At 40.1% G+C, this 13,813-nt stretch overlaps 1 protein-coding gene across 4 annotated transcripts in view; it reads right to left on the bottom strand.

Annotated features, from left to right (window-relative positions):
• The window catches only part of KIAA0319L (KIAA0319 like), a 95,131-nt gene that overhangs the window by 32,181 nt on the left and 49,137 nt on the right, over window positions 1-13,813 (bottom strand). For all 4 annotated transcript variants that reach the window (XM_053660317.1, XM_053660316.1, XM_053660315.1 and 1 more), the window contains exons 4-5: window positions 5,040-5,286; window positions 2,239-2,340 (exon numbers count right to left, since the gene is read on the bottom strand). In XM_053660317.1, coding sequence (XP_053516292.1) covers window positions 2,239-2,340; window positions 5,040-5,286 — 349 coding nt within the window. The remainder of the gene's footprint in view (window positions 1-2,238; window positions 2,341-5,039; window positions 5,287-13,813) is intronic.

Genomic DNA, 13,813 nt, shown 5'->3' with positions numbered 1-13,813 from the left:
CCTGAGATACAAGATCTATTATTCTTCCTCCCCTTCCAAAACACTAGCTTTCTTTGGGCTGGCGCTCACAAATGCCCATGCAGAAGTGAGGTGAGGTGAGGTGAGGAGCGGGAGGGGAAGGAGCACAGGAAGGACTGGCGCTAGGAGATGACGTTTCCTCCAACTGTAGTTGGACAGTTTTTCACATAGAAAACAGACCCACATTGGCTTGGAAATGAACAATTTTGTAATCTCTACGGCTAACAACATAAATTTCCAAGAAGAACAATATTCCTAGAACAGAAAAGCTCAGGGGATAAATTATGCCTTATAGCCAGAAATCGATCCAAGGGTAGGAGCCACTGGAGTTCAGGCCTGCTGGACAGAATGCTGGTTTTAGTGACTTCCGGTGGTGGTTTTCAAGCTGTGCCTGCAAACCCCCAGAGGGATGCTGGGAGGTGCTTCTGGGGCTGCCACGGGAGATGAGGGGCATGAGGAGCACGCAGAGCTGGTCTTGCCTCATTGTTCCCAACCTTTGAAAGTTTGAAAACACCCACCTCATGTATCTGATTAAAGGTTGAAGAACCTGGAGAGTGCGGAGTTGGAAAAAATCTGTTTCTAAACTGTGTTCTGATCTCCAAGGCCATTTTAACTCACAGAAACGTATATGCAAACAGTAAAGAAAATACCACAGGAGAGCCCAGCATATCTTTCACCAGAGAGTGGAAGCAATGGCAACTTGAGGCAGTTCTTTCCTCACTGCCATCTTCAAAGACCACCAATCCATTCACCTTAACTCGCCACCAGAGGAGGAAAGGGGAAAGCTCTAGAGGAAGGTGGAATAAACTGACAAGGAAAACAGAATTTGAGGACAGAAATACAGAACAGAGAGGGCGTTTAGGATCTGGAAAAGTACTTTTTGCATAAATATACTATTTGATGTTAGACCAAGAAAGCAGAAATATTATACTGGAAATGTGTATACCTAAAATGGAAGTACCACTGCACTGACTGGTGCGGCTCAGTGGGCTGGGCATCGCTCCGCAAAGAGAAAAGTCGCTGGTTGGACCCCTGGTCGGGGCACGTGCCTGGTGCGGAGCATGCGAGAGGCAGCCGCTGTTTCTCTCCCACACCGATGTTTCTCCCCCTTCTCCCTCCCTTCCCCTCTCTCGAAAAAATAATAAATAAAATCTTTTAGAAAATAAAATAAAAGGGAAGTACCTCTTCCTGAATTGAGTATGACATTCCGCTTGACTAACATTATAAACAACATTATAACATTATAAAATGTTATAAATAACATTATAAATACAGACCCTTGCGGTCATTTTTCCATCAAAGTATGCTTCACTTCATGTCACAGACAGTCTTCAGAGAATATGTATGTGCTTATAAGTCAAATTTTGGTGTATAATGTATACTTCTAACATGAAAGGGATGCTCATATTACAAAAGTTTTCTTAAACAATGAATTAATCATACTTAAATTTATATATTTTGTAAATTTGAGGTTTGTATGTTACATTGGGCCTGTCTTTTTCTTTTTACAGTAGCAGTAATCTTGAATAACTTCTCTACGAATTTTGTATCTGTTATTTTCTAGTTGTTTGGCCAAAACAAAGAAACTGGTTTTCAGTTTCTTCCTCTTTTAAGTACAGATATTACAACCTACATTTAATGAGCATTAGCTATATGCTAGGCATTGAATTGGTGCCTTATACATACCATTTCATTTTGCCCTTAAAGTAACGTAATTATGGAGGAATCATCCTGATTTTACTGAGAAAGAAACAGAAACTTAGCTTCTCTAACTTTCTGAACATCATTCAGCTAATGACAGGTTGAGCTGGGATTTCAATCCAGGCTTGACTAAAGCCTGTGATCTCACACAAATTGTATTACCTCTTGTACCACACAAATATCTGTGCAGTTGCATGCTATAGCTCATTCTCACAGGATTGTTGCAATAAGTAAACGAATTATGGTGTGTAGATAGCATTACAAATTAAAACATTATCCAAATGTAAGGGGAGCCCTGGCTGGCATGGCTCAGTGGATTGAGCATGGGCTTGTGAACCAAAGGGTTGCCAGTTTGATTTCCAGTCAGGGCACGTGCCTGGGTTGTAGGACAGGTTCCCAGTTGGGGGTGCATGAGAGGAAACCACACATTGATATTTCTCTCCCTCTCGTTCTCCTTCCCTTCCCCTCTCTGTAAAAATAAATAAATAAATCTTTAAAAAATGTAAGGGGATGTTTTACCTTCAAGTGGTTCTTGGAGCACAGATGCATTTAATTGAACTTCATCCTTAGGCAAGGTAATCTGGACACTCTCTCCAGCAAATACCACCAGTTGCTTTTTAACTGCAAATGAAGAAAATATACAAGAGATAAGAAATTAGATCCAAACTATCTCACTTATCGCCTTCCTTTTGTGGCCAAATTTGTTTTATAAACAATATTCAGCTACTGCCTTCATTTCCTCATTATTTACCTACTCCAATCCCCTGAAATTGATTCTGCCCCCACTTCTCCACTGAAAAGGATCTTTTGAGGTCATTAATGAACTGTTTCTTGGCAAATCTAACAGCCGTTTCTCAACCTTCACCTTTCACCTTTGCGGCATTTATACTGCTGACTGCCTCCATCTTAAAACTTTTGGTGACCATGACACCATGTTATTCTATTTTTCTTCCTTTCTCTCTAAGTTTTTCTACACTGTACTTTAACTATGGCCAATATTTAAACTTTCTTTCTATAGAGTTCAATAAACAGAATCCAACTCTATTTCAGGGACCATCTTCATGCTGATAAATAACTTTCTAAATAAAATACATCTACAAAGGCCCTGACCAGGTAGCTCAGTTGGTCAGCACATCATCCCGATACACCAAGGTTGAGAGTTCAGTCCCAGTCAGGACACAGACAAGAATCAACCAAACAATGCCTAAATAAGTGCAACAAAAATCAATGTCTGTTTGTCTCTCTCCCCTCTTCCTCTATCTCTCTAAAATCAATTTTAAAATATACATATATGAAGTTCCTAAAAGAAAAGGCGAGTGTCGACCACAAGGCTAGCTTTAATTTCTTTCCATTCCAATTGCTACAAGCACAGGCTTAGACCATTCCAAGAATCTTCACTGTTCTTCCCTCCGTTAGCTCTTTCCACTCTACTCCCCTCTGTCTTCCTAAAACACTCACCAACAGTAGTTTTTCTAAAATACCCACCATGTTACTCTCCTACTCAAGACCCCCCCCCGCCACCATATTTAAGGCCAAACTCACAACCTGGTATAAGAGAACCACTACCATCTGATCACCCCATCTCACCCTTTCTACCCCATTCTGTCTCTAATTATATTCCCTCTGTGTTCCTATTGAAGTCTACTCTTAGAAACTGTGCTAAAGCTATTTGCTTCACTTGTGATGTGAGCTTTCTTTACTCTTAATACAATGCTTTGCTTTTAGCTTAAACCCACTCTTCTCTCCAAGAAATTTTCCCAGATGATTTCAGTTAAAACTGATTAACTTTTTAAATTTTTTATTTACTTATTTTTAGAGAGAGGGGAAGGAAAGGAGAAATAGAGAGAGAGAAACATCGATGTGAGAGAAACATCATTTGGACGTCTCTCGCACATGCCCCAACCTGGCCCAGGGCACAACCCAGGCATGTGTCCCAACCAGGTATGGAACCAGTGCATCCTTTCACTCTGCAGGACAATGCTCAACCAACCAAGCCACGCTGATCAGGGCCTGACCTACTTCTTGAACTACTTTAGCATTTCTAGAACACCACACCACACCAGCTAATAGCAATATATTGTCTCTATACTGCTCGTCAGCTATTTCATATATGTTAGGGTTTCCCAACCTTGGGGCTTTGGACCACATAATTCTTTGTTGTGGCCAGTCTGGGTTGTGCACTTTAACAAGTTTAGCAGGATCCCTAACATCTACCCACTAGATGTCAGCAGCACCGCTCCTCCACAGTTGTAACAACCAAAAATGTTAGCAGGTTGTTGAGAAACACTGATTATATAAATCTGACAATAATTGTTCCTTCCGTATGAGACCTTGGGAACTAGAGAGCTTAAAGCAAACAACTGGCTAATCCACCTACATTTCAAGACTGGAGGTGAGAAAGATTCCTAAGACAAACAGAAAATTCGGGATGTATCAGTCTGCGTGGGAATACTGCGTGCACTTGGGGAGTAATAAAATCATCCATTATGGAAGCTTCACCATTTCGACATGCCAGGAGGTGGAATAAGAATTCTCTGAAGTGACTTTGAAAAAAAGAAGAAAGAAACCACTATACTCAAAGAAAGTATAATGGACAAAAATGTAGTACATCCCAACCCTTTCTCAATTATAACAAAAATTATAGGCATTTTGCCTGAATGAAAAATTATTTTAGTGCCACAAGATTGAAACCCTAAAATTTCATGTTATATTACATCAAAAAAAGACCCTTGGAAATTAAAATTTGGCAAAAAACCATTTTCACCGGCTATGTATCACCCTGTTGACTTTTTCAGGGGTTGAAGATCAACTTAGTCTCTTTGATTAGCCACTTCCTCCTAATACCTTAGAATGGCACTCATGAAGCACGGACTTGTTAAGGCAATATTCTATACATAAATCTCCATCTTATGGGTAGCTTTAAAAAATACAGATGCTGTCAAAATCAGAGAGGTAAATATATGACCTATAATCAGCCATTCAGAGGGCAAACAGGTGCCCAGATTCAACTCTTTTTTCCCAGTAGCCTCTGTTTGCTCGATTCCTTGAACATTACTTAATTGAATCTGTGCCTCTAAGTCCCAGGCACAGTGGAATCTGGCTCTGGGAAAATAAGCCTCATGAATTCCCATAGGTTGGGGCCTGTTGAAAAAAGGATGGAGAGCCCCAAATCCTATGACTGCAGGGACACTTACAGGATTATTTATTCTCTAACCTACACAATTAAAAGACAAACCTCCCTCCTTTCTTTCCACTAAAAGGGAACATTTTGATCAAATGTTCTCCCATCCTATCCTCACGGGTAGAAGCAAGGGCCTCACCTGGATATGGTGCTGAGGTGCTCTGGAAAGAAGCATGGGGGGTAGGAGTAGCATAACTGTAGGAGGGAGTCACTGGCAAAGGACTAGCGATCTGGATTTTCCCAAGGCTTTTCACTTGCTGAGTGCTAGGCGTAGTAGCCAGATCCTCTGACGTCTCAGGTTGGACTGATACATTCTTTGTCCAAACAGTAACCTCCCCAGACACATCTGTGGTCAGGGGATTGGAAATTGTAATTGCCTTGTGGACCTAAAGAAATACAAAAATCCAATTGAATAGGCAAAAGTTATACAGTCTATTTTTTAGGTTATGTCTCATAAAATAATTGCACATTACATTTTTTTAATGTAAAACTGTCAAAAATAAAAAAGAAACTAACCTCGCCATCCGAACCAGCGTTAAAATGTTGACATAAATCTTAAAAAACAGTTATAATTATACTCTGTGTAGTACTTTTATTTTTTCTCAGTATTTACATTCGATCTTTCTGCAAATACTTATTATGCACCTATTATGAAACAGGCCTGTGGGTCCAAAATATAAATAAAACATAATCACCATGGTCAAAAGTGAAGAATCAAGGCAAGGAAAGAGAACTTAAAACAACATAAGCCAAAATGGTACCTATATCTATACAAGTTATGACAAACCAAAGAAACATATCTGAGAGCATTTAATTCATCTCTTGGAGAAAGGGAGCACGTGAATAAGGATGGTTTAAATAAAGGCGTTCTGGAAGGGGAGAATCCTGAGCTGAGTTTTAAAGGGTAAAACAGTTGTTTACTCAAAAAGCTGAGGTGAGAGATGAGTACAGGCACAACAAATGGGATGAACATGGCATATGCTGGGAACTGAGAATCGTAAGGAAAGAGAGAGGCAGAAAAGTAATGGAAGGTGAGCTAGAAAGATAGTCAGGGCCATACTAAAGAAGACAGTATATGCTTCTTTAAGGAGCCAGTTAATGGCGAGCAATTAAAGGGCTGTATGCAGGGAAGTGACAAAGTTGGGTTTCTGCTTTAATGGATCATTCAGGTTGCTGCCTAGTATAAGTGCTTAAAGAAGTAAGACAGCAGCAAGAATAGTACTAGGAGGGTGCTGTGTTCATCCAAATGAAAAACAATGAGTGGCTAAACAAAGGTGGTGGCATGGATTTTTTCAAGTTAACTTAATTGAAGTATAATTTACATAAAATTAACTGCACATATTTAAAGTGTATAGGGAGTACTTCCGGCCAAGATGGCAGAATAGGTAAACACAGCTCACCTCCTCACACAACTACATCAAAGTTAAAACTAAAATACAGAACAACCATCACTGAGAACCATCAGAAATCAAGTTGAATGGAAGTTTGACAAATATGGAATTAAAGAAACCACATCCATCCAAACTGGTAGGAGGAAAAGAGATGCAGAACAGGTTAGTCCCACATCCACGTGTGATGGATAAAAATTCAGAACGGATAGCTTGGATTCAAGGAGTCCCAGCCTCATTCCAGTCCTTCTAGCCAAGGATTTCAGTGCCAGGAAGATAAGTCCCCATAACTTCTGGTTGCGAAAAGCAGTAAAGATTGAGTCAGTGGAAGAAACTGCTAGAGCCCCAAACAGCTCCTCTCACAGAATCCACACACGAACTCACTCAGATTCACTCCCTCTGAGCTCCAGCACTGGGGTAGCAGACTGAAAGGCTGAGTGGTACACAGGAAGAAACTGAAGATTCTGGCAACAAGGTGAGAGCTGGGGTACAGCTTTTTCTCAGACAGAAGGGCAGGCAGAGGCCATTATCCCTTTTCTGAACCATCCCCACACAGAGCCACCGAGCCAGCAGGCTGGTTCCATATCTGAGACTCCATCAACCTGGCTAACACTGTTTGTCCCGCACTGGAGATCCCCAGAGACTCCGTCCCACCCAATATACGGTCCCCTGCAAACTGCTCTTCCATATGAATGGCTGGTCTTGGCTCAGGCTTTACAACTTCCTAAATCCTATCACACAAGCCACAGCCAGCCTCAGTGAGTCCCCAGCCCCTGTGCCTCTTGATAAGTGGCCCCAGGCCTGGCACTAGCAGCAGCCACCCTAGACTCACAGCTTGGCTGTGCCTGAGAATCTCCAAGCTCAATAAATGTAGCAGCCATCTCACAGTGCTTTATAGCTCAGGCAGGGTGACTCCAGGTAAAACACAGGTGAGAGTGACCTTGGTCAGTATCACCCCAGAAACCTCAGAGCCTGTGCACTCAGTAGACATCTACACAACATGCTGGAGCACCACCAACCTGCCCCTGCACAACTGATCCTCCACAGAGGGCAGAGGTTGGTGGTCAGTGGTCACAACCAGTCTCTGCTGTAGTAAATCCCTCCCATTGACCTGCAAACAGCAATCAAGTTTCAACTACAAGAGGAGGGTGTATTCAGCTGCCACAAAGAATGCACCTTGTCAAGTACCCAACTTGGGTGATAGGGTAGGCTGTGCCACTGGACTCTCTACAGGACACCTACATCATTAGGCCATGCTACCAAGACAGGGAGTCACAGCAGCTCTACTTAGTACATAGAAACAAACACAGGGAGGCTGTCAAAATGAGGAGACAAAGAAACGGCCAAAATGTAAGAAGAGATCAAAACTCCAGAAAAAGAACTAAACAAAATGGAGATAAACAATCTATCACATGCAGAGTTCAAGACATTAGTTATAAGGATGCTCAAGGAACTTAGTGAGGACCTCAGCAGCATAAAAAAGATCCAGTCAGAAACAAAGGATACACTAATTGAAATAAAGAACAATTTATGGGGGGAAAAAACATAGAGTTGATAAAGCCAAAAATCAGATCAATGATTTGGAACATAAGGAAGGAAAAAAACATTCAACCAGAACAGCAAGAAGAAGAAGAATCCAAAAAACAAGGACAGTGTTTAAGCAGCCTTTAGGATAGCTTCAGAGGTCCAACATCTGTATCAGAGGGGTGCCAGAAGGAGATGGAAAAGAACAAGAAATTGGAAATGTATTTGAAAAAAATAATGAAAGAAAAATTCCCTAATTTGGTAAAGGAAATAGACAGGCAAGCCCAGGAAGCACAGAGAGTCCCAAACAAGAAGGATGCAAAGAGGCCCACTCTAAGACACACCATAATTAAGATGCCAAAGGTTAAAGATAAAGAGAGAATCTTAAACGCAGCAAGAGAAAAGCAGTTAGTTACCTACAAGGGAGCTTCCATAAGACTGTCAGCTGATTTGTTAAAAGAAACTTTACATGTTAGAAGGAACTGGCAAGAAATAGTCAAAGTCATGAAAAACAGGAACCTACAGCCAAACCCGCTCTAGCCAGCAAAGATATCATTTAGAATTGAAGGGCAGATGAACAACTTCCCAGACATGAAAAAACTAAAGGAGTTCATGGTCACCAAACTATTATTATATGAAATGGTAAAGGGACTTATTTAAGAAAAAGATAAAACTATGAACAATAAAATGGCAAAAATTACAAATCTATCAACAATTAAATCTAGAAAACAAACTAAGCAAACAAGAACAGAGACAAAATTATGGATACAGAGAGCGTTCTGCTGGTTACCAGAGAGGGGTTTGTGGGGGAATGGGTGAAGAGGTAAGAGGATTAAGAAGTACAAACAGGTCGTTACAGAATAGCCATGGGGGGTTCCAAACCCAGGATTGGACCTAGTGAGCAACCAAGCGGCCCACCGGGTGAGCGACTACGGAGGAGTCAGTGGGGAGGCGGTGGCAGCGAGTTGACTGAGGTTGCATGGTTGCACGCGGGTGAGGGAGTGAGCGCTTGAACCGGCGGCTGCTTGAACCACGCCCCCACATACAGCGTCACAACCCAGTGACCTGGGAATCCAAGGCGCCGCTCCTCCCACTTAAAGGGCCAGAACAGACCAAAAATGTCGCAGGAAGACCTCAAAGCCCCACAGATAAATCTAAGTGACGAAGAAATAGCAAATCTCTCAGACGCACAGTTTAAAACACTGGTCATCAGCTTCCTCACAGATCTGGTGGACTATAGCCACAAATTAGAGAAACATATGAAGGCTAAATTAAGGGAAATGAATGGAATTCCACAGGAAAACCATAGAGATGAAAAAAAAACTGGGACTCAAATCAATGGAGTGGACCAGAAGGAAGAAGAAAAAAATCAACAAACAGAAAGGAATGAAGAAATAAGAATTCAGAAAAATGAGGAGAAGCTTAGAAACCTCCAGGACATCTATAAACGCTCCAATATCCGAATTATAGGGGTACCAGAAGGGGGAAAGACACAACCACCAGTGGAAAAACTATTTGAACAAATAATAAAAGAAAATTTCCCCAATCTGGCAAAGGAAATAGACTTCCAAGAAATCCAAGAAGCTCAGAGAGTACCAAAAAAGTTGGACTCAAGAAGAAACACACCAAGGCATATCATAATTACATTAGCCAAAATTAAAATGAAGGAGAGAGAATCCTGGAAGCAGCAAGAGCTAGGGGACAGTCACCTACAAAGGAGTCCCCATCAGGCTGTCAGCAGATTTCTCAAACTTTCAAAAAAAAGAATAGCCATGGGGATGTAAAGTGCAGTATAGGAAATGGAGTAGTCTAAGAACTTACACATATGACCTATAGACATGAACAATGGTGTGGGGGTTGCCTGAGGGAGTTGGGGGTGCTGGGTGGAGGAGGGCAAAGGGGGGAAATCAGGACAACTGTAATAGCATAATCAATATAATCTAGTTAAAAAATTAAGTATGTAGGTCAATGAGTTTTGACAAGTGTATATACTCATTTCTAACTGTAATCAAGAAAGAACATTTCTATAAGGCCCAAGTTGGTTCTTGCTTGCTGGTCTGCAGCAAATTCCTGCCTCCATCATCAGGATCAGGCAACAAGAGATTTGTTTCTTGTCACTATAAACTAGTTTGAGCTTTCTTAAATTTCATGTTTTAAAAATCTTATACATACTATTTTTGTTTCTGGTTGTTTTCACACAACATGTTTTTAAGGTTCATCCGATTGTGTATATCAGTGGTTCATTCTTTTTATTATCGAGTAGTTTACTATTATAGAAATATAAGCCCTGGCTGGTGTAGCTCAGTGGATTGAGTGCAGGCTGGGAACCAAAGGACTACTGGTTTGATTCCCAGTCAGGGCACATGCCTGGGTTGTGGGCTCAAGAAGCAACCACACACTGGTATCTCTCCCCGTCTCTCTAAAAAATAAATAAAATATTTTTTAAAAGATTTTATTTATTTCTCTTTAGAGGGGAAGGGAAGGAGAAAGGGAAAGAAACATCAGTGTATGGTTGCCTCTCATGCGTCCCCTGCTGGGAACTGGCCTGCAACCCAGGCATGTGCCCTGACTGGGAATCAAACTATGATTCTCTGGTTCGCAGGTCCGCACTCAATACACTGAGCTACACCAGCCAGGGCAAAAAATTAAATCTTAAAAATAAACAAACAAACAAATAAATAAGTAAATAAATTTTTTCATCCATTCATCTATTGAAAGAGATTTAAGTTGTTTTCAGTTCTCAGCTCTTATAAGCAAAGCTGCTATAAATATATCAATACAATTGTTTCTGTAAACATATGTTTTGATTCATCTTGAGTAAATACTTATAAGTACTTGTTGTTAGTTACATATAAGTGCACGTTGAACTTTATATGAAACCATGAACTGTTATCCAAAGTGGCTGTACCATTTTGCATTTCTACCAAAAATGTATGAGAATGCCGGTTGCTCCACAACTTCGCCAATACTTGGTATTCATTTTTAAATTTTTTTGTCATTCTAATAGTACCTCATTGTGATTTAATTTGCATTTTTCTAATGACTAATGAGGCCAGTCATATATTTTCTTTGGCTAAGTTTATTCAACTCTTTGTTCACTTTTTTACAACTTTATTAAGGTATAACTGACATACAATGAATAAACTGAACATATGTAAAGTCTATAATTAGGTAAGTCTTGATATGTGTGCATACCTATGAAACTATCACTACAATCAAGATAATGAACATATCCATCCTGTCAAAGATTCCTCATGCTCCTTTGTAATTGCTTCCCCTCCCCAAGCAACCATTGCTCCAGTTTCTGTCACCATAATTAATTTGCATGTTCAAGCATGTCATATAAAGGGACTCACATTTTATGTAGTCTTTTTTTTTTGGGGGGGGGGGTGTCTGGCTTCTTTCACTCAGCAAAATTATTTTGCTATTCACCCATGTTGTCATCTGTATTAACAATTCTTTTCTTATGATTGCTGAGTAGCATTCTGTCTGATTCATTCACTAAAAGATGGACACTAGGGTTGATTCCAGTTTGGCTACTACAAATTGAGCTGTCATAAATATTCCTCTAGTCTTTGTGTGACTACATCTTTTCATTTCTCTTAGATAAATAAGGATGAGTAGAATGACTAGTCATATAGGAGATGAGCCTTTAGATTTAAAAACTGCCAAACAATTTTCTGAAGTTACTGTATCATTATATAGTCCCACCGCCAGTCTAAGCACTCCAGTTCTACAACTTTGCCAGAATAAGGTGCAGGAAGTCTTTTTAATTTTAGCTATTACTGAGGTATATAGTGGCATCTTATTGTGGTTTTAATTTGCATTTTCCTAATGATTAGTGATGTTGAACATCTTTTCTTGTACTTATTGGACATCTGTATAACTTCTTTGGTGGGCAATTTGCTCATGTCATTAGTTTTCTAATTGAGTTACAAGAGCTCTTTATATATTCCACAAATAAGTACTTTGTTAGGTATTTATTTTGTAAATATATTTTCCCAGTCTGTTCCTTGAGTGTTCATCTATCTTGATAGCATCTTTTAAATAATGTTTATAATTCTGATGAGCTTAAGTTTATCAATTTTTCTTTTATGTTTCATGCTTTTAGTGACTTACTCATTCAAGATAACAAAAATGTTCTACTGTGCTTTCTTCTATAAGTTTTATAATTTTAGCTCTTAAGTTTAGGTCTATGATCCATTTTGAGCAAATTTTTATGTATGGTGTGAGGTAAGGATCAAGGTTCAAGTTTTTCCTTATCGCTATTCAATTATGCCAACACCATTTATTGAAAACACTATCCTTCCTCTGCTGAATTGCTTTGGTACATGAATTGACCATATTTGTTGAATCTATTTCTGGATTATATTCTGTTTCATGGATTTAGTCTCTCTTTACACCAATACCACTGCTTTGATTACTATAGCTTTATAGTAAGCCTTAAAGCTTTAAGTCTTCCAGTTTTGTTGTTCACTTTCAAAATCATTTCTCATCATCCTAAGTCCCAATCCATGTACATGGCTGTATAAATTTCCTAGGGCTACCATAACAAATTACCACAAACTGGTGACTTAAAACAGCAGTCCTCAGTTTTTTTTTGGCACCAGGGACTAGTTTCATGGAAGGCAATTTTTCCCCAGACTAGGGGGAGGGGGGAGGGGAGGGGAATGATTTCAGGGTGATTCAAGTGCATTACACTTATTGTATACTTTATTTCTATTATTATTACAGTGTCATATATGATGAAATAATTATACAACTTGCTATAATGCAGAAACAGTGGGAGCCCTGAGCTTGTTTTCCTGCAACTAGACAGTCCCATCTAGGGGTAACCATCTGTATTTGTAGCCACTCCCCAGCCCTACTATCACTGCCTCAGCTCCACCTCAGATCATCAGCATCAGATTCTCATGAGGAGCACACAACCTAGATCTCTCACGTGTGCAGTTCACAGTAGGGCTTGTACTCCTATAGGAATCTAATGCCACCACTGATCTGACGAAAGGTAGAGTTCGGGCAGTGATGCGAGCAATGGGGAGCAGCTGTAAATACAAATGAAGCTTGGCTCACTCCTTGGTCACTCACCTCCTGCTGTGCGACCCAGTTCCTAACAGGTCACGGACCTATACCAGTCTGTGACCCAGGGGTTGGGGATTCCTGACTTAAAATTAAAATTTATTTTCTCATAGTTCTAAAGGCCAGAAATACAGAATCAAGGCATGAGTATGGCCACATTTCCTCTGAAGGCACATCAATACATGCCTCTTCCAGCTCCTAGAGGTTCAGCACTCCTTGGCTTCTGGCAGTCTCCATCTTACCCTAGCCTTCTTCTTGTGGGTCCAAATCTCCCTCTCTCTTTCCTTTTTTAAATAATCCTCACCTGAAGGTATGTTTATTGATTTTAGAGAGAGGCTGGGGGAGAAAGAAACATGGATGTTAGAGAGAAACATCAATCAGTTGCCTACCATATACAATCCAAGTGGGGATCAAACTCACAACCTTGGCATGTGCCCTGAATGGGAATTGAACCTGCAGCTTTTTGGTATACCCAATGACACTCCAACAAACCAAGACACCCAGTCAGGGCTCTCTCTTCTTTTCATGTAAAGAAGCCAGTCATTGGATTTAGGGCCCACCCTAAAAACAGAATGATTTCATCTCAAGATCCTTAACTAATTATACCCTATTCCCAAATAAGGTCACATAGTGAGGTTCCAAGTGGACATAATTTTGAGGGGTACACTATTCAACCCATTACAATGATATCTCTCTCCATTTACTTAGTTAATTTTCCCTCAGCAATGTTTTACAGTTTTCTGTACATAGCTTTATCCCTATTTCATGTTTTTGGATGCTACATTTTAAAACTTTAATTCTCAATTATTGATTACTAATACATAAACACAATTGATTTTGTACATTGATCTTACATCCTGTAACCTTGTCAAATTCACTTAATAATTCCAGTAGCTTTTATGTATATCCCTTGGAATTTTCT

This window comes from Artibeus jamaicensis, unplaced genomic scaffold (assembly GCF_021234435.1).
Source record: "Artibeus jamaicensis isolate MK-2021 breed Jamaican fruit bat unplaced genomic scaffold, CSHL_Jam_final scaffold_847, whole genome shotgun sequence".
Lineage (NCBI taxonomy): Eukaryota > Metazoa > Chordata > Mammalia > Chiroptera > Phyllostomidae > Artibeus > Artibeus jamaicensis.
Note: the sequence above shows the minus strand (reverse complement) of the source record. Positions and strands in the feature narration are given on the sequence as shown.